Here is an 18,762-nt window from a genome sequence, read left to right as displayed (position 1 = left end):
CTTTTTATTTTTTGCGGACACACAACCCGTGAAGTTGACGGCCCTGAGGAGCGTTTCAGAAAAAAAGACGAAACGCACAAAGAATGAAAACACGACCGAAAGAACTCATCCCCACGAGGATAAATATGGTTGAAGCACAGAGTCCAACAGAGTGCCGAGATCATCTCTTCTTGCTCCTAGAGCTAGAAGACCCCAGTGGCAGCAGAAAGCAATAGCAGCCACGCCACGAGCAACAACAATATCGAGCCATGCAATGCGCGCAGACACAAACAAAGGAGAAACATGATTTCCAAAAATACAGTCCAAGAAAAAGGCCATAATTTCATTATTTATGTTTTTGATCGCGCATCATCATGCCTCCCGCGGTCCTGTGTGTGTGTGTGTGCGTATGCTTGCTCCTCCCGCTAAAGTCTCTACCAACAGTGATGTAGCTAAAAAAGATCAACCCATCGGGTGCTCATAATTAAATGAGAGAAAAAAACGCAACGCCACAAAACGGTTGGGGCCTCATACAAAGAAGCATCCAGTGTGAGACCGATCCGCGGTCGTTCACGATCGATGATGATGCTGACGATGACGGTACGAGATACAAAGAGACAAACGTCGGTGTAGAAGTCTCGGTTCGCGGCTCGAGAAAAAAGGGCCAAAGATTGCATGATACTTCCACGGACAAACTGCGCTGATGCTGGGTGACTTCCAAACTGCTCGCCCCACTGGATCATTGCGATATGTATCGCTCTCTTCCCTACTCACACCACTTGGACATGATGATCTCTGTTCATCGGCTACATCTTACTAGCTTTTTCCCGCTTACTTAGTAACCCGATAGAAAGGGGCAAAACGGTCTCTTGCCGCATGGAACAACCTCCACACAGCTCCAAGAAGAAGGCTAAAAACCATTGGATCAATAATTAAACGCATGAACGACAGCGCATTGCCCGCGCGCGCGCGCCGAACTCTCTCGCCCAGCCCAGGGCCCAGCCATAGCGACGACGCGCGATTCTTCCTCCCTTGGTGAGCGGTTCGTGGGGGTAACGCGTGCAAGGGAGGGTCTTAAAAAAAATAATCCATTCACTCACCCCTTCATCCCGCCTGATCCGTTTATGCATGCGCGCGCGAGAGCGATACTTGCGCGTGGTGCTAATTTCAACGACATTCTACGATTCCGCCGCACAGAGCAGAGCAAGCGGCGAACGCGCAAAACGAAGAAAGTGAAACCTAAGAACGCGCTTTCCAGTAGCATGGGGTGGAGAATTGGGGAGGAGAGGGAACGATGAGATGATCTCGAATGATTTGAAGGGTGGGAGGGCAGCGATCGTTAAGCGGAGAGCGGAAGGGTAGAGAAATATTATAATGATGATCATTCGCTGCACACGCAACCCTAAACAACACTCCCTTTCTCTTCTACCACTTCATGTGTTCATCTCTTCGACACACACACACACAAACAGTGAGACACACGCGGGAGCATGGCCAAAACGGTGGATTGTTGAAGCTGGATCGATATACACACTGTTTTGTTTGTGATCTAGCTCGGCCAGGAGAAGGCCAGACAGGGGGCTGTGTGGCATGCGTGCGCGAGATGTGGGAGAAGAGATTGGACAAAAACAACAAACATTAGCAAGCGGACCCATAGGAGGATCGGAGGAGAAGCGCGATTAATACTGCCACCGTTCAAAAACTCGGCTGGGAGGCGCGGAGAGCGTTGATGGTTCGATTCTTCCTTCGCAGAGCCACAACACACAAGAACGACCAAGAGAAGACTAGAGAGCACACTCGGGAGGAGAGGCAAGCGAGAGGCAGTACACACCGCATCGTCTGTCGGCATCAAGCACCCCTTACGGCGTGTAATGATCGCGCACGGCTAACAAAAACATTCGTTCAGACGGCAGTGCAGAGGACACGCAGCGCGACGATATATAGAGAGAGAGAGAGAGGTAGAAAGATCGAACCAAGCGGAAGTTGGACCACAGAATAAATAGTCAAAATGGTTAGCCACAGCACATCAACAGCTTCTCGAAAACGCGTTCTCCGGGCTGTGTTCGTTAACACACAATTGCTCGGATCAAGCGTCATCCACACACAATTGCGTGCTCTACTGCTTTGTGCATCTAATTGTGTTGTCTCTAGCTGTACCTTTTCACTGACGGGTTGTGTCCCATGTGTGTACCTGTGGACGGAACTAGAAATGACTCACTGAACGAACGTGACTTGGCGGAGGAGCTGGATGAAACCGAAAGCGAACACCAAAGCATGTGGTTAAAGTTCAAAGACGAGGGAGCGATGCCGAGCGATCAAAGACTCGCATTGTCGCTAAAAAGGCTGCCGACAACGGTATATTGACAGGGTATGAAAATGTAAAAATAATAAAACGAAGAAGAGCACGCTGAGATTCATTTAGCACAATTGGCGTTTTCAAAGATTTTTGTTGGTTGGGTTGTCTTCTCTTTTTGTTTCTTTTCATCTTCTTGTTTAACCGTAATAGACTATCTGATCATGTTTTAAATAGAATTACAAAGGTTTAAGAACAATCAGATAAAACCTCCACAAGAAAAATCAACCATTAGTAGACCACGTCGTGTTGAGAATCGATCCAGTGTCGATGGTGTAATAACACAACACACTAACCACGACACCATGAGCGCAGTCGTACGCTTGGGAAGTTAACTAGCCAATAAGAAGTACAAGATTCTGAGCAATAAGTGTTGTTGATAGATGACCATTTTGGGCATCATTGGTAGCGAAAACAACGCCAACCAGACGATCAATATTAATAATAAAAATTGTCTTTTCGGTCTGAATTTCAACTTTACAAAAATATAAAACTCATATTAGCTTAGTGCCACAAAATACCATCTAAAAAGTTTCAATCGTACTCATATTAGCCAATAATTAAAAGGTTCAAAATACATGTCTCGGGAGCTGCACGTAAGTTTAAAACAGTAAAACAACACATTAACGTTGCAGTTACCCCTTTTACTCCAAACCCCTATAATAACCTCCCAACTAGCAACGCACACACACACATACACACCAGACGGGTAAACGATTCTGTTCACACGCTGATCCTCCCTTATCATCGATCGAATTAAAAGCGATACGCGATACAATTATAATAATCGCCAGCCATTTAACCGACAGCGTTCGGACGAAAGGGAATACTTTACTTAATGCTACCCCCCACACGGGCCCACACGACCTCCTCCTTTCCATCGTGCGTTTTAATCCGAACGATAATTACCACCCTGTCTCCCTGGCCCCCCTCTCCCATTGATATCTTCACCCGCTTCGAAATCCTTTCGAAGGTTAACGTTTGGGGTCTGGCAGTGTGGTGGGTGGGTTGACGCATTCTTGTTATAATTTTTGTATCAGGGGCCAAACAAAACCGAGGGTACCAACCGAACAACGCTTTGTGTTCGATGGGAGGACCTCGCTACTGCCAGTGCTCTGACACATAGTATCCTTCTCGGCATAGTTATAGGGGTAGGGGATGAAGGGTTGTTTCCTTCTCCTTCTGCCCGCGACAGTAGCACACCACAAGCATGTCCGCAAGCCATCGGGCGTCGTCGACGGCGCACTACAGCACAGCGACATGAAGGGTGAATGATAATTGATAGGCCTCCCGACACACACAACACTAGGCCCTCTCTCTCTGGGTCGCGAATACAATCGCACGACCGAGCAGAGGCAAAAGACACGCACATACAACCGTGGGTGTCTCGGGGGGTCTAACCCTTCACCACCCACCACGAGCCACGCAAAGCTGAAGCCAGCCCGGAATCAAAATCGATCGTCGAAACGGTTGATTATTATCGTTAACCTAATAGTTGTTGAGCCCGGATGGGTACTCTCAACACGCGCCGGGACTGGTGGAATTCCCGCGCCGCGGGGGCTGCGAGTCACACATTGCTATCTGTTTGACGATTCGCCACGAAAAAAAGAAGGTCTCTCCGCTTATCGATTAGCAAATGATAACACACAAAAATAACAACACCATTCCTCATCATGCGCTGATGCAATTCCTTCCACGCAGGGGTTGTTCTGTCAAGGTGGCGCGCGCGGCAGCAGCCGTTGTCGTCAGTGTATTGTGGTATTAGAAGGTAGTGAATTTTTCGACCCAAAGCCCGACAACACCACTCGATTTAGTCACCACCCTCCCCGGCGGTCCACCACTGAGGGTGTATATAAAATCGTTCACTCACCGCGTGATAAGCGGCTCCGAAAAGGGGAAACCGAATGGTGCGTTGAATAAGAAGCTCTTGAAGACAGCGAGGAGGTTCGATAACGCTGGGGCCGAAGGTTTAAGCAATGCCACAGAAGAGATGTGGTAAAAATGTGGCTTTAATTCAGTGGACAGTGCTGCGACGGGGCGTTAAGATTTATCATAAATCCAGCCCAACACATTCACCACCGCCCTGCGCGAATAATCCAATGCGCTGCACGGAATGGAAACGAATGGGGCGAAAATGCGAAGCAAAAGGGATAAAACAAATGGAGCAAATGCGTCCAACTCCACCGGGTGAGAGGACTGGCGGGTGCAGATTATTGCATCCAAAGAGTGGGACATACAATTAGTTCTCCCCGCTGTCAACTTCGGGCCATGCAAATATTCATAATAGCACCGGACAGCTTTCGGGTTTTTAGGTGTTATTTTTTTCTCTCTTCATTTCATTCCTTCCCTCCCACATGGCAACGTAAATGAGAAATGTGATTCACTGTGCCCACACACTGTGTGGCCGAAGACAAATGAAGCAGAACCGAAAAGTATGCTTTTACTCCGCACCAACAAATCGGTATAAAATCCGTGAAGAGCGAGATTCCATTCCAGCAGTTCCCTCACTTCTTTAACCATTCGCACGATCGCTACTCGTGTTTTTGTACCCCCGGTGCCCAAAAACAAAAACAAGGCCAATTTGTCTATTTTTTTCCGATACCCAATAGTTAGAAGAATGCTGCCATATCTCATAGATTCCTTGATTAGTAGATGTTGCACAGATATCGCCGCCATCAGAACTCGACTGTTATCGCCTCTGCACAGTCTTTCGCTCGAAGCCAGATCTCGCTCCAACAAACGGTGCTGCAAGCTCTAGAGGCGGGGAGCAAGAGGGTTCGATTATAAATCAGCAATGCTGCAGCAGCAGCGGGCCACAGCAGCAGCAAATGGCAACAGCCAGGTCTATCCAGCCAGGTTGCGATGGGTGAGAGAAGCGAACGTTTATTTGTGCAATGGTCTGTTTTTTTTATCAATCGAACACAAAATACAGCGACTCAGGGAGATGCCCTGGGTTAGAGAGGGGGAGTAGTGGGCAAGGGACCCACCACCAGACTAATCTCGCGCTTTCGATTAATCGGCCAAAGTTGCCTTTGAAAAAGGGCCTTCAATGACGACGACGACGACGACCAACGGAGCGCTACCTTCCTCTGTCCTCTCGGCTAGCAATCGGAGTCACACCATTAATCTGCACATATTATATGTGTGTGTGTGTGTCTGTGTCCATGCCGAGTGTTGTGCTCACTTCAAAATGCCCTTTTTTTACTCCCGCCGGATCGCTGGAACGTTTATCTTTAGCGTCTGTGGTTCGACTGGCTGATACTGATAGAGGGCGCGAGATAGGCCACAGGCTGATTGGTTGATGTTTCTATTCCTTTGCATCGATATCCCCCCTCGGGGAGGGGGAAAGGGGACCCTCCACACCCACTACCCCCTTCGGATGTAGGCTGCAAATCCACGCACACACACACACACACTTCCTTCGTAATTCGATTAGCAATGGGGGAGAGCACAGCACGCTTGCCCTCCCTCTATCGACCGGGGGGGACGACGACCAATAAAAACAACCAGCGTCAAAAGATAAGACCGGCTCGGAATGAAGGCAACACACACACACACACGCATGCGGTTAAGGAGTCTTGCGAGAGGAAAAATAAAAGGAAAAGTAATAGAAGCGCTCCACACTCCATGCCCATTGGTGTCTCTCGCGAGGTTACCTTTTGGGAAGTTTTGAAAAAGATTAACGGTCCGTTAGCATAATGCATGTATGCTGTGTACCTTCCTCTTCCTTTCCTAATCCTACCCCTTTCTTAACGAGGTCCACAAGCCAGGGATTGTGAGCGAATTTTTGGACGCAAGAAACTGCGCGCAAAGGGAAAAACCAAAGCTGTTGCGAAATCCCGGTGACCCGTGTGTGCGTAAGTGCCTCTCACACCAGTTTCTCAGGCCCCTCCCCCCCCCCCCCTCTCCCAGGGCGTCGTCGTATGTGCGTATGTGACAAGTACCCATTTATAATTGTCTCCCATAAATATAAAACGGCCGCGATCGGTCGCGAAAAACAACGGCAGAAATTACGCCATTTAGACACCGGCGTCGTGTGCACAAATCTTTTCCACCCGAAAAACACGTTTGTGCAGCATTTGTGCTGCCTTCACCCCCGCCGCAAACGATATGCTCCTCTATCAGCGCCTCCCTCTGCTTGCACCAAACTAATGGATGCGTCGCGAAATGTGACAGTTTTATGACCATTTCTTGACCAATTTTCTCATAGCCAACTACGGCGGTTACTACGGTAGTAAATGATGAATTATCGGACGTTCGGTATGCCGTTTCGCTGTAGAATGCACGCCGCATGTTGTATGCAAAAGCATAACTTATCATAAGCCACACACACACACACACAGACATACGCATGGCAACATTATTGTAATGCGCTGTTTTTTGTTGTTGTTCAAAGCTGAGACACTTTGATTGTATAATCATAGTAAAGAGTTGGTCTTGGTGTTGGTCTTCTTGCTATCGCTGGGCGGCTGGGCTGATTCATACGCTTCTCCCCTCCCACTCTTCTTCGAGTTTGGAATTGTTTCAACCGGAAAACGTGCGTAAATAAGGCGTCGACTTGAAATGTGCACCCTCCAAAGACGCCGTCGCTCGATAAAAACAGTAAAACTAAATGTGTATTCAAATAATTGCGTACAGTGTCATTAGGGAGGCTAGAGGATTAGAGGCTACAATGTAAAAACCGTTGTTGATAAAGTGGAATTTCAAGAATTGCATCCTCGAGGTCTTTTGAAGCAGTTTGATGAAACAACCAACTCTTCGCCGAACGTTCCAGAAAAAATGAGGAGTTCTTGGAATTGGAACTCCAATAGAGGGGAGAAATTGGAAATTGAAAGATATTGATACTACAGTAGTTTTTGTTAAATTGTGTCTAAAAGTCACCAGTTTTCAACTCTAAAATATAAATTTGTGTTTCTTAGGCACACATTTTGGACAGTTCACAGACTCCAATAGATATACAGGCGGGATACGACCCTCTCGAGTTACGGCGTTTTGCGGATATAACGTTTTTGATTTGGACAGTTAAAGCCTGTGATTTAGAAGCTTTTTTTAAGTTCTTACTGATAACCTGAAAATTTATATCGTGTAAACGACTTTTGGAATAAAATTAATGCATTATTGGACATTGTTTTGGTTAAAATACACGATTGCATAGATTTCGAGTCTTCAACTTGGGTTATAAGCTATATATATTGACAAATATTCGACTTGCGACTTTGTCGACTTACACTTGATTTGGGACATTTTTTCGGTCCCAAATACAGTCTTATCTCGGGAATCGCCTGTACAGTTATTTTTGGAGTAATTACTTTGTGAAACTGTGTTTTGAAAAATTCTTCAATTTAAGTCGACTGATCAATCATTTAATTACGTATATCAGTGAGACTTCTAATCACTTTGAGAAATAAGTTAAAGTATTTACTTAAAAGTCATGGAAGTTGAGTTTTCCATAAAGTCTACTATTTAACATAATCAGATGATGTGTATAAGACACCATCAAACAAAACACTAAAAATAATTGAGAAATGCATTGAGCCTACAACAAAAAATAGTTCAGTTTCTCAATATATCTAATGTTTAGATCTTTAAACGTCACATTGATATGAACTAGGTATTTTTGCTGTCTTCAATACGGTTCTGTAATTGAAGCATTAAAAGAAAGATATAAAACTATGTTTTTCTATGTCCTTCTATTTCCTTCCATGACAACCCTTTCCCACTGCTCGTTCGTTCGTTCACTGGCCATGCAGTTTCGTTGTTGATAGAAACAGCTCTGTCTGGCCTACATTACCATTCCCTTGCGAGCCCTTATCCGAAACGACAGTATGCGCAGCCATTGTAAAAAGCTCCATTCGGAGGTGAAACATAGAAATGACACTATTGTTTGACAACTTAGTTTCCTTCACCTTGCCAAGAAGTGTACGTTTCGACTTTTACAACGACACAATAGCACAAGAAAGAGCATAAAAACACACACACACACCAACACTCAAACGATACCTTTGCCTATAAGCAGAGTGGCTCACAAGCTCTCGCCAGAAGAAGACGGCCTCTTTTTTGTTGTTGCTGGAAGACGCTACAAAACTCTCCCTCTGCTGGCATCTTCAGTCAGCAGAGGGCGAGACTCTCACAAACCAGGCTCCAGGGCGAGGTGGCAGAGCGCTGGAAGTGACTTGATGCCGCTTGCAAAGGAAGAAAACACGCTCTCGCCGCTTTTCATCGTTTTGCATACTGTGTGCGCCTTTTGTAGAAGATTGTATTATTATTTGCTCATTTTTCCAGCCTCGTGAGACAAAAAGGTAGAGCGCAGCATGATGATGATAAAGGCAATGTGCGGCATTTCCGAGCTCCCAATGGTCCTCGGATACTGCTCGGTAAACTCGTGGTCCGTCCGTGGATGTGTGCGCGCTTCAAAGACAGAGTGTGTGTGTGTCTGGGTTTTCCTTCCCTTGTACGAGGGACTTTTGCGGTTGACTTGACTCTCACTTTTTGACAGCTTCGAATGCCTTATTCGACGCCGCCCGTACAGAGGATGGCGAGACGTAAATGCCATTCACATGCTCTGGCGTATGCGGAGCAATGGATGAAGCACCATGGCAACCGAACGGAACACGCACGCGGTGGTGGTGCGGTATTTAAAAAAAAGGCTGCGGGCACTGTTTTCCTAAAGGGCTGGAGAGCATTCGCGTCGTCGTGTCCGGTGTGGAGAGGCTCAGGGAAAACGTCACATTATGCACGAGACGACATTGAATAAGACATAAATATGGGACATGCTGCACACAAGCCGCCACAGCCTTACCGGAGACGTTTGGCAAAGGGGTGATGGTGGTGAAGACATTTCTCCCGAGAGTTGACGAAAGAGAGGGAGAGAGAGAGAAACAGAGAGCCTTATGGGCAATGAGGCTGCCTTTCAATGTGGGGTCATATAAAACCACACTATTTCGTACGCGAAAGGGGAAATGTACTTCACATCCAAACTCGAACTCCCACCAATCTCTTCCCCTCTCCCACTTCAATGGTTGGCCCAATCTCCTTCTATTTAAGCCACCGCCAGCCGCCAGTTGACAAGGCCGGACAACTCATTAAGAAACAAAGTTTTGCGTCTTGCCACAGAGTGTGCGACAACAAAGTAGGCTTTTGCATGCTCCCCACAACATGGCCTGCTCTCCGCTACTCCTCCTCCTCATTCTCCACCTCTTCAAGAGCTCCTTTCACGCAAGAAAATATACGGAAACGTCAACCGGCCGGACGGGGGAGGGTGAAAGATTGCCTTTTCCTGCCAGAATGGTGACGCGCGCGTTGTGGGCACAACATTGGGCGACAAATACACAGCACACACATGCACAGAGTTCCGTTTGCATCTGACAGGTCCTTGGTGCTGCAGGCATGACACAACGGCAACAATATTTGCTCAAGCGCGCTCGATTTTTGTGACCCGTCGCCGGGAAAGCGGTGGAAAAAGGTGGGACTTAGAATGGTTTTGTTGGAATCCAACAACAGCTGCTCTAAAGGAATCCCAAATCTTCATCTCGATGCCCCCTTATCGCTATTTACAAAGTGGCAGACAGAGCGATAGCTTCATCATTTTTCCGGTTTTTTCGTGTCACCTTTTTCCTCTTTTTCAGCACAAATCAAAATATTTATAAAAAGATTCGTTGCAATGCTGGTTTTTTGTTGTTGTTCCTTTTTTACTCGTTGCAATTCCTCGTTTTGCGCAAAAAACGGCGCGTTTGTGAGGTTTTCTTGAGAGTGGGAAGGGAGGAGACACAAGCGAGTGTTTGTAGTAGTAATCGCGCGCAGTAGTACACAAGCGACAGTATTAGTAGCATCCACCGCTGCTCACAGCATCTCGCTCTCCCTCTCTCTCTCTCTCTCTCTATCTTACTCATCCTTCAAGACGAATCTCTTGAGATGAAAATGTATCCCTGTGTGTGTGTTTGTGTGTTTTCTCACTCGATTTCATTGTGCGACGCACTTTATCAAAACAGCACCCATACTTTGGATGACAATTTTCCCGTGCCGCCCGTTCATCTTGTGTGTTTTTTTCTCTATCAACTTCGTGGCGTGTTGCAACATGAGACAACAACAATGCACCCCCACACACAGCACACACACATGGCCCTTCTCTCTTGCAAACGTTCCACCGACCATGGTTGTGTGAGTATGGGGCGGGCATGTTAGAGAAGGAAAAGGGTGGGGTGGGGGTTACTTTTCCACCGCAAAACGCAACAGCGCCCCGAACACAAAGTCGCCCACGACAGCAGCAGCAGCAGTTTGACAGGACGGAATGAACGAGAAACTCTTGCCCTCTCTCTCTGCCGTTCGCTTCATTGCCGAGCGGGGATGTGAAAAATGAAGGTTTTTCATACCGACCGAGCATCATTTTTCCGGATGATTATTTTCTTCCTCACCAAATGAGAGGAACGAAAAATAAAAACCGTTTCAGCTTCCCTCCTCGGCCGACGTCGTCGTCCACCCTTCTCTCACACCCACTGTGCGCACGATTCACGAGAAAACGAGTCAAAGCAAAGCAACGAAGAAAAAAAAGAAGCCAAAAGCCAGTCAAAACCTAATCGACTGTAACATTGCACACACACACACACAAACACGCACGCACACTCCTACCCCCTCTATTTGCAGCGTTTGTTTAATACACTCGCACCACACACACACACACATAGCCCAGCAAGTACGCACGCATTTCGATCGAGCGAGAACGGGACGGAACATGCATTATGTATGTTTGTGTGTGTGTATGTGGATGTATGCGATGAGGGATTCTTCGTCTTTCTTGCCCAGTGTGCGCGAGCCGTCGTTTCTTCCCGCACACATAATTCGCAGCAGGCCGAAAGAGAGTGAGCGAAAGCGAAAAGGGCGACCCTTTTTTGATGTCTGCCCTTCCCGCTCACAACTGCGTAAATGTATGTGTGCGTGTCCCGTCCGTTGCGATGCGAAATGATAAAACAGAGACGGAAAGAGCGAAGGCGAACAGGGTAAAAAAAACCTTTGCTGCTCAACGGACATTAAAAACACGCATACACACATTGAGTGTGTGTGTGTGTGTGAGTGTTTTCCGAGAACCGTTTCTGTACGTGCGTGTATTTACACCGCTCTTTCTTTCACTTGCACGCACGCACGCACGCACGCACGGTCGGTCGGGCGCGAGAACACACACGCACACTTGCACACCGGTCCGTCATTATTCACGAATTCACGACACCAAGCAGCAACATGACGAAGTGATGCTGTGTTGATGATGCTGATGATGATGATGGTAAAAAGGGAAGAGAAATTTCGCACACTTACCAGGCGGCTGCTTGTTGGCGATTTTATTGAAACAATTCTGAAACACCTCGTACAGATGGAAATGTTCGTCGTCGCTCGTGGCCATTTTAGCGAATCCGGGCGTAGCGGGGGTTTAATGTGAGAGTTTTCCCTGGTGCTTTAGTGCACTACACACCACAGCGCGACACACACAACCGAAACACGGAGAGATGGTCTCAAAGCCGCGCTTCCTCCTAACTGCGATGATGACGATGATGATGATGATGGCAACAGCAACAGAGCAGTAGCGCTCGTGAAGAAACACAACACCATACAGCACCACCAGCAGCAACAACAGTGCAAACGCACGCACACACACGCACCTACAAGCAATTGCACGCGCTCTCTCACTTACACACTTGCCTGCTGCCGCACACACTACTCACACACGCACACACCACCCGCCGCCCCTTTCGCACAGGGACTGGGATGCGAACGAATGCGCGCTGGCAGGGCAGGGGACGGGACGGAGGCGGGGAAATAATATCAAAAAGTAAAACCTTGCGCACACACGGGCGCGCACGCACAGCAGTACCACACAACGGCTTATTCTCGCACTAGAAATCTCTCTCTTTCTCTCTCGCTATCTCACTCTTTATCTCGGCGTATCCAATCCGGGGGTATGGTGGAAATTGTACGGTGGAAAACTTGGAAACTCTTCTCCGCGAGACCCCGTGTGTTCCACACACACACGCACACACGCGCGCGCACGGGTATGCGAGGGCGCGCGGGTTTTCTCCCTTTTACGGACGTCTCTCACTGCTGGCGCACGCACAGAGTGCACCACACCAAAACCATCGAAGGCGCACGCCACACACTAGCGAGCGTGCACACACAAACACGCACACACGACGACCACACACTACCAGCTCCGGGGATCACGGATCAGCGTTTTCAGCGTGCCAAGACGCGCTCTCTTGCTGGTGTTTGGGACGTATCGATGGAAAGCCAACTTTGCCTACAAACAAATCCGCATACACGCCTACACACACACGCGCTTAAACGCACACAAGCGCTCCAGCGGGGGAAAGCGCACCGTTCGTGACACGCACGGGTAAGGTAAGGTAAGGGTCGTCTGAGCAGCAAGGTTCACAACACACACATACGCACGCACCCAACACGCACGCACGTGCGCACCGATCGACGAGTTGGAACGAAATGTTTTGCTTCGTCGCCCTACGCTCGGTTATAAAGATGGTGTGTTTTGTTCGATGTGTCTGTTCCATTTGACAGCGGCGGAAAGCGTTTATAGCCCATGGTGCAGGTTTCAGAACACGTTGTGCGAGTGTCGGTGGCGTAGGTTATTATTGGCATCAATTTTAATTTCATGTATACACGACGATGCTTCTCAACTTACCTTTTCCGAACGTGATGGTTCTGCATATTTTTTGGAACATTTTAATCCACGACTTGCTTCAGTGTGTTTTGTTTTTCCTTTGTTTTCGTAAACACATTTTCTTTGCACGCTGTCAGCAGAATAGTGATGGGCATATCTTGCAGAGATGGTGCCGCATCGTTCCGAATCCAACATTCAGCGCACGGTTTGTGCCCGAATTACGCGGTTCTCGACTTACCGTCCAAATAGATATAGAGCGAAAACGTCGCGCGCGACGAAAAATAGCTCAAAATTTCATTCGGTGTAGATCAAAGTAGCTAATTTGACTCAGTCAACCAACTTGTTTTTTATTTGAAAACACACGAAAATAGGTTAAAATGTGTTCAAATCTATTTTTTTTGCGTTTGGCATTAATCTGGCTTGTAAAAAAAACTAGATAATTCGATTATTTAGGAAGAAGCAAAATTTTCGCGCGCGACGAGTAACTCTGTTTGCAAAATTGAGCTACTGTTTTTCGCGCGCGACGTTTTCGCTGTATGTCTATTTGGACGGTTACGCATATGTAATCGGACATACGCGGTTTTCTAAATTTGACACATTAAACGTCAAAACAATACTATTTGCTTCGAGGATTGTCCATTAATTGCATTGTTGCTCATAAACTTAATTCACTTAAAAGTCAAAAATATCATAATTGCACGATTGCAGATCTGCACGAATCGTAACAAATAAATGAAAAAGTGTTAAAAATACTGTTTGGATGATTTTGATATTTTTACAATTATTATTGGAAACACACGTCTGGATGGTCCGAGTTCAGATAATAGAGTGAGAGTTTATTTACAAGTGTATACAATAAATAGTTCCTGCTTTCGGGTTGGACAATACCCAACATCTGTCAAATGACAGTTCGACCCAACTAACCTACAATGACAGTTCGCTTCAACCAACAATTATGAATTAAGTTGAGATTGTTCCTACTAAACACCACACATCCCAAGCGCCACAGATTAAGATTTAACGACTGGAAAATCAAATATCCGTAAAAAAAACGAAAGCTCCATAGCTTCATTGGTTTGCTCAATAGATGGCGTATTACAACCCATCATTATATTGCTGTCCTTTTCTTTCGCAATTGCAATGTGTTTCGACAAGTTTCATCTCATCATGACCTATATAGCCTTCTAACTTTCCGAGCAAAAATCTATATGAATGATCGTGTGGTCAGATACGTGGGAATAGACACCAACGACCATTACTCAAATCTCACTTGCTTCAGTGCTGGTGATTTTCCATTGGAATTTAGCATTTAAACAATCGTATCGCCGTTCTAGTTCTAGCGATGCGTAACTTCAATGCGAAACTATACAACAGTACAGAGGAAATGAGAAAGCTCTCTCTTCCAAGCGAGGAAGCTCCACTGGTTGGGAATCCTACCAATAGATGGCGCCACCAGCTTTCTGCTATTTTTAGAGTGCATGAGTTGTTTGCCGTCTGCTAAACGAAGTCTCATTATATTCCGTTTAGGTTGAGGACAGCACCACCTAAATTGCGCAAAAGCGGTACGTCTAGATCTGTGCAGCAACATGGTTAAATATTATCTAAAATCGGTATAGCCATTTCCAATGTTATTTGGCAACAGAAAGCCCTTGAAAAATCATCAAACAGTCATACAACCATTATAACGAGAGGCACATAATACATTTTCTGTAAAAAATCTGTAAACCAAATAACAACCTTCTTGCGATGACCAGGCCGATTCATCATTATAAGCATATTTAAAATTGGAATCGAAAAGGGCTTTCAGGAGTCAAAGTGCCTGTAACGATCGTTCTAAATTACAGGACCTTGATCCTACACAGATCTTGTTGTTCAGGCTGCGCTCTGGCACCAATCGAACACGACATCCGACTCAAACAAACCCATATAATCATATGGAGGTGCACTGTCAGACACAAACAAACAAACAAGACAAACATGTCAAATCCCATACATTTTTCATGTTCGATGTCGTGTTCGATTGGTGCTAGAGCGCCGGGTTATAATATTAATACATCTTGCTACCACTTCGCGCGCAAATGCGCTGTCGTGTAAACACACCTGTAGTTCTCCAGAGCAACACATTCACAACAAGAAGTGTTCCACCGAATCATTTGTGGAAGAGCCTCTACCGGCAAATTGCGCATTAACACCAGCAGAACCTAGCGCTAGAGATTCGTAACTCTTGTTATTGGATGAAACTGTTCAGATTTGCCGCGATTTACAATCCAAGCGTGAAAAAAGTAAAAGTGAAATGGATCGATCTGATGCTGTTTCTCCTTTAACTGAGCTGCCCCCAGAGGTGAGTAACTTTCTTCATTTACATCAATCTTGCATGTTTTCATAACTTTATTTTATAAAACGTGTTGTTTCAGCTAATTTATTCCATTTTCGAATATCTTGATCTCTGGTCGTTGAAAGCAGTTTCACTAACATGCCATAGACTGGGGGAAATGTTTTCTGACTACTGTGCTCGTCGGCTGGTGCTGAGCATCCGTGATAAAAGAACATGCTTTATAGCCCATCCATCCTTGAGAGTAATTGCTAAAAAGGTGGAAGAGGCAACCATTTTGCTAGAGAGTACAAAACGTCGCTATCGCCGAGTTCATCTCGATGTGCAGTATGATCCTAAGACTGGTAGCATCGATCATATGCAAGCCGTACTCGACAAGATTCTAGCAGTGCGCTTGATGCAGGATCTGGTCGAACTGAAGCTTGAATTATCATCGGTATCAGAGAATATGGCAGTACAGTTGACGCACACGGTGACTAAGATGGACAGCCTGAAGGAGCTAGTCATCCGTGAAGGGAAAAGTAACAATCCATCCGCTGTCTGTCAGCTGTACGTTGTCAACCGTTCGCTACATAAGCTGACGTTGGTCTATATTTGGCCCGGCACGATTAATTGTCCCAATTTGCGATCCCTGGAAGTAGTGGCGAAAATAGATGTAGAAACCATTTTAGGCAAACAGTATGCACTGCATGGTAACGAGGAACCGTACTGGAAGTTGAAGCATCTGAAAGAGTTTGTCATTCATTCACAATTTGTCGAACATGAAACTGTTTCCGGTAACTCCCGGAAACAAACAGTGGCCTATAGGAGTATGTTTTATCGGCACTTAACACAGCTTAAGAAATTGCATATTTTCTTTTTCACGCTACCAGATGAGGTGCTGCAGGCCATCGGCGAATCATGCGTCCAACTGGAGAACCTGTCGGTCGCGCACCTGCTCAGTTCCAATCCGGAATTATTGCGGTCTTTATCGAATCTAGTTAACCTGCGACAGTTGGTATTATCAGGGTCTAATTGCGGTGTATTATTCGATTGCTTTTGCTTGCCCTATCTGAATAGACTTATTATCAACTGTAACATTGACTGGCCATCGTTAGCGAGACTTCAATCGATTAAGTCGCTTATGATAAAACTCGAACCCTCTAACGTGAATCAAATATGTGATCTTTTTGTTCGACATGTGCGTCAGCTACGATTTTTATGGTTGCAGTTTGAAATTGGTTTAAACATCCGCCAGTGGTACCGAGAAATATTCGCAGCGCTCAGTAAGCTTCCTGAGCTGGAAATGCTTGCATTACAAACCGTTGCAGAATTGGATTACCTCCAAGAAATGGTACCATTAGAAAAGCTCACCCGGCTCGTTGTATACGACACTCTACCGAGAGGACAGCCGGTTTTGCCGGTCGATGTTGCAAAACGAGTCCCCAAAGTAGATAGAATCGATGTTCCTTCCTCAGAACAGTTTAGCAAAGAAATGATACATCACTTTGGGAGTAATATTTACGTAGCTTAGTTTAGTTTGAAGCCTCAATGAATGAGAAAAGACAAATAAAATGAAATCAATAAATACATGCAATCAAGATCATATGATTTAACAAAGATGGAAGTAGGATTTTTGTTTTTTTTTGCGTTAAGCAACACAAATGAAAAACAATTACAGATAAAATTTCAGTTGGAATGCTTTATGCTTGTAAAAACTTATATTACTTCAACTAATGCTTTGGAACACGCTTCCAAAACGGCAAAAATCTGACTATCTGTGGTATCTGTTTCGTGATTAGGTTGGAAATGGAGCAATACAGCGCGATATTGTCTCGATACGCCTGGCAAGGTAGTGTTGTTTGGAAGGTTGCAAAACGGACGGACATGTGGAGCCCACACATGATATGCTTTCGACCATCAATCGTTTTTCGCATACTTCTACACTACTGTTTAGTATTTGTTTTATGATTTGCAAACATTAATGTTAAGAGTTATTAATTTTACTTATTTATTTATAAATTAAAAGTACATACTACATACGCTATTACAAGACGCGCTCTGTATGAAACAAAACGGGACGAGCACACGCTGCGTCCGTCCTGGTCGGTGGATAAAAGATGAAAAGGCCGATCCCGGGCCCTTCGTTCACGAGCAACGTCGAGCTTAGCCGAACGTGTACGTCAAGCCCTTGTCACGTGGTGACAGGGTTGAGTAGCGGTGCTGCACTCAGTTTCCCAAGGTGTCCACAGTTTGTTACTGTTGTAGGCAGCCGTGCCGACCCCTGGATTTGCCGTGGTAGTTGCGCTACCACTGGTCAACGTCCAGGGGACGACAGTGTGTCACGCACTATCGCACTATACTAAATGGCGTATCTCCGAATCCGCGTACCTCGAGAACCGTATAACTTGAGAATCGTATAACAGACTGTGTACGTTTAGATATAGTTGGTTTTGCTTAATCTGTGGTAATTGAAATTTTCTACCCCAAGCGCCAAAGATTAAGCTTAAACAACTGGAAAATCAATAAGAATGGTCGTATGGTCTGATACGTGGATATCACCACCAACGACCATTATTCAAATCTCACTTGCTTGAGTTCTGAAGGTTCACATTGGAGTTTAATGTACGCATAACTTGTCAATGAGATGCAGTACAGAGGGAAGAAGAAAGCTACCAAAGCGAAGAAAGCTCCAACCGGCTGGGTATCAGATGGGCCCCTCCACCTTTTTTGCTATTTGTACAATGCATAAGAAGTTTGGCGTCTGCTAAACGAAGTCTTTTTAGATACCTTTTAGGCTGAGAGCTTGAGCCGTTTAGAACCCATTTAGTGGTCTTTTAGTGGATTTGTGGCACTTAGGATATGTCTAGTTAGTTGCTATTAAAGCCCTGTATATTACAGGCCAATTCAGTTTCTAATGCAGACATTGTTTTTCACCGCATCCAAGATGTTTTTCAACAGCTGTCAAATGGTTTATTTGTTTTAAAATGAAATTTCATTTTCAACACTAGATTTTCACAAGACATAACAATGAACTGTAAAACTCAATCCAGCTTGGATCGTGTTGAAAATCATGCGGTAGAAATTAAAAATTATTGTGATGGAAATTAAATGTCAGACAATGTTGATGATGTATCAATGTTTACATTCGAAACTGATTTGGAAACACTGTATCGCAATTGATTAGAACAAAAGTTTGAACATAAAATTACAAAAAAACAACTTTAAAATCATATGCGACATTTAGGACATAAGAAAGGTAATAGAAAAACGATACCAATTATTGGATAAAATAAAAGCGGTTATCTCTGTGCGTAGTAAGAATATATATCCAATGCAGAAACTATGCTTCCAAACCATCCAACGCACCCTGCAATCATGCGGCGCAAGTTCATTCGTTCATCCACCGTTCGCCCTCGGCAGCCCGAAGCACGCCGACCGTCGACCAGTTCATTTGTG

General features: G+C 45.5%; 2 protein-coding genes across 8 annotated transcripts in view; one reads left to right on the top strand and one right to left on the bottom strand.

Annotated features, from left to right (window-relative positions):
- The window catches only part of LOC120900571 (protein daughterless), a 68,815-nt gene extending 55,982 nt beyond the window's left edge, over positions 1-12,833 (bottom strand). For all 7 annotated transcript variants that reach the window (XM_040307713.1, XM_040307715.1, XM_040307717.1 and 4 more), the window contains exon 1: positions 11,639-12,833. In XM_040307713.1, the coding sequence (XP_040163647.1) occupies positions 11,639-11,723 (85 nt within the window). In that variant the 5' untranslated portion in view covers positions 11,724-12,833. The remainder of the gene's footprint in view (positions 1-11,638) is intronic.
- A 2,287-nt stretch (positions 12,834-15,120) lies between these two features.
- On the top strand, positions 15,121-16,864 carry LOC120902172. The gene is made up of 2 exons (XM_040310714.1): positions 15,121-15,333; positions 15,407-16,864. The coding sequence occupies exons 1-2, from the start codon at positions 15,286-15,288 to the stop codon at positions 16,835-16,837; spliced, it is 1,479 nt and encodes a 492-aa protein (XP_040166648.1). The 5' UTR covers positions 15,121-15,285; the 3' UTR covers positions 16,838-16,864.
- The last annotated feature ends 1,898 nt before the right edge of the window (positions 16,865-18,762 follow it).

The sequence above is a fragment of the Anopheles arabiensis genome, chromosome 3, assembly GCF_016920715.1.
Source record: "Anopheles arabiensis isolate DONGOLA chromosome 3, AaraD3, whole genome shotgun sequence".
Classification (NCBI taxonomy): Eukaryota; Metazoa; Arthropoda; class Insecta; order Diptera; family Culicidae; genus Anopheles; species Anopheles arabiensis.
Note: the sequence above shows the minus strand (reverse complement) of the source record. Positions and strands in the feature narration are given on the sequence as shown.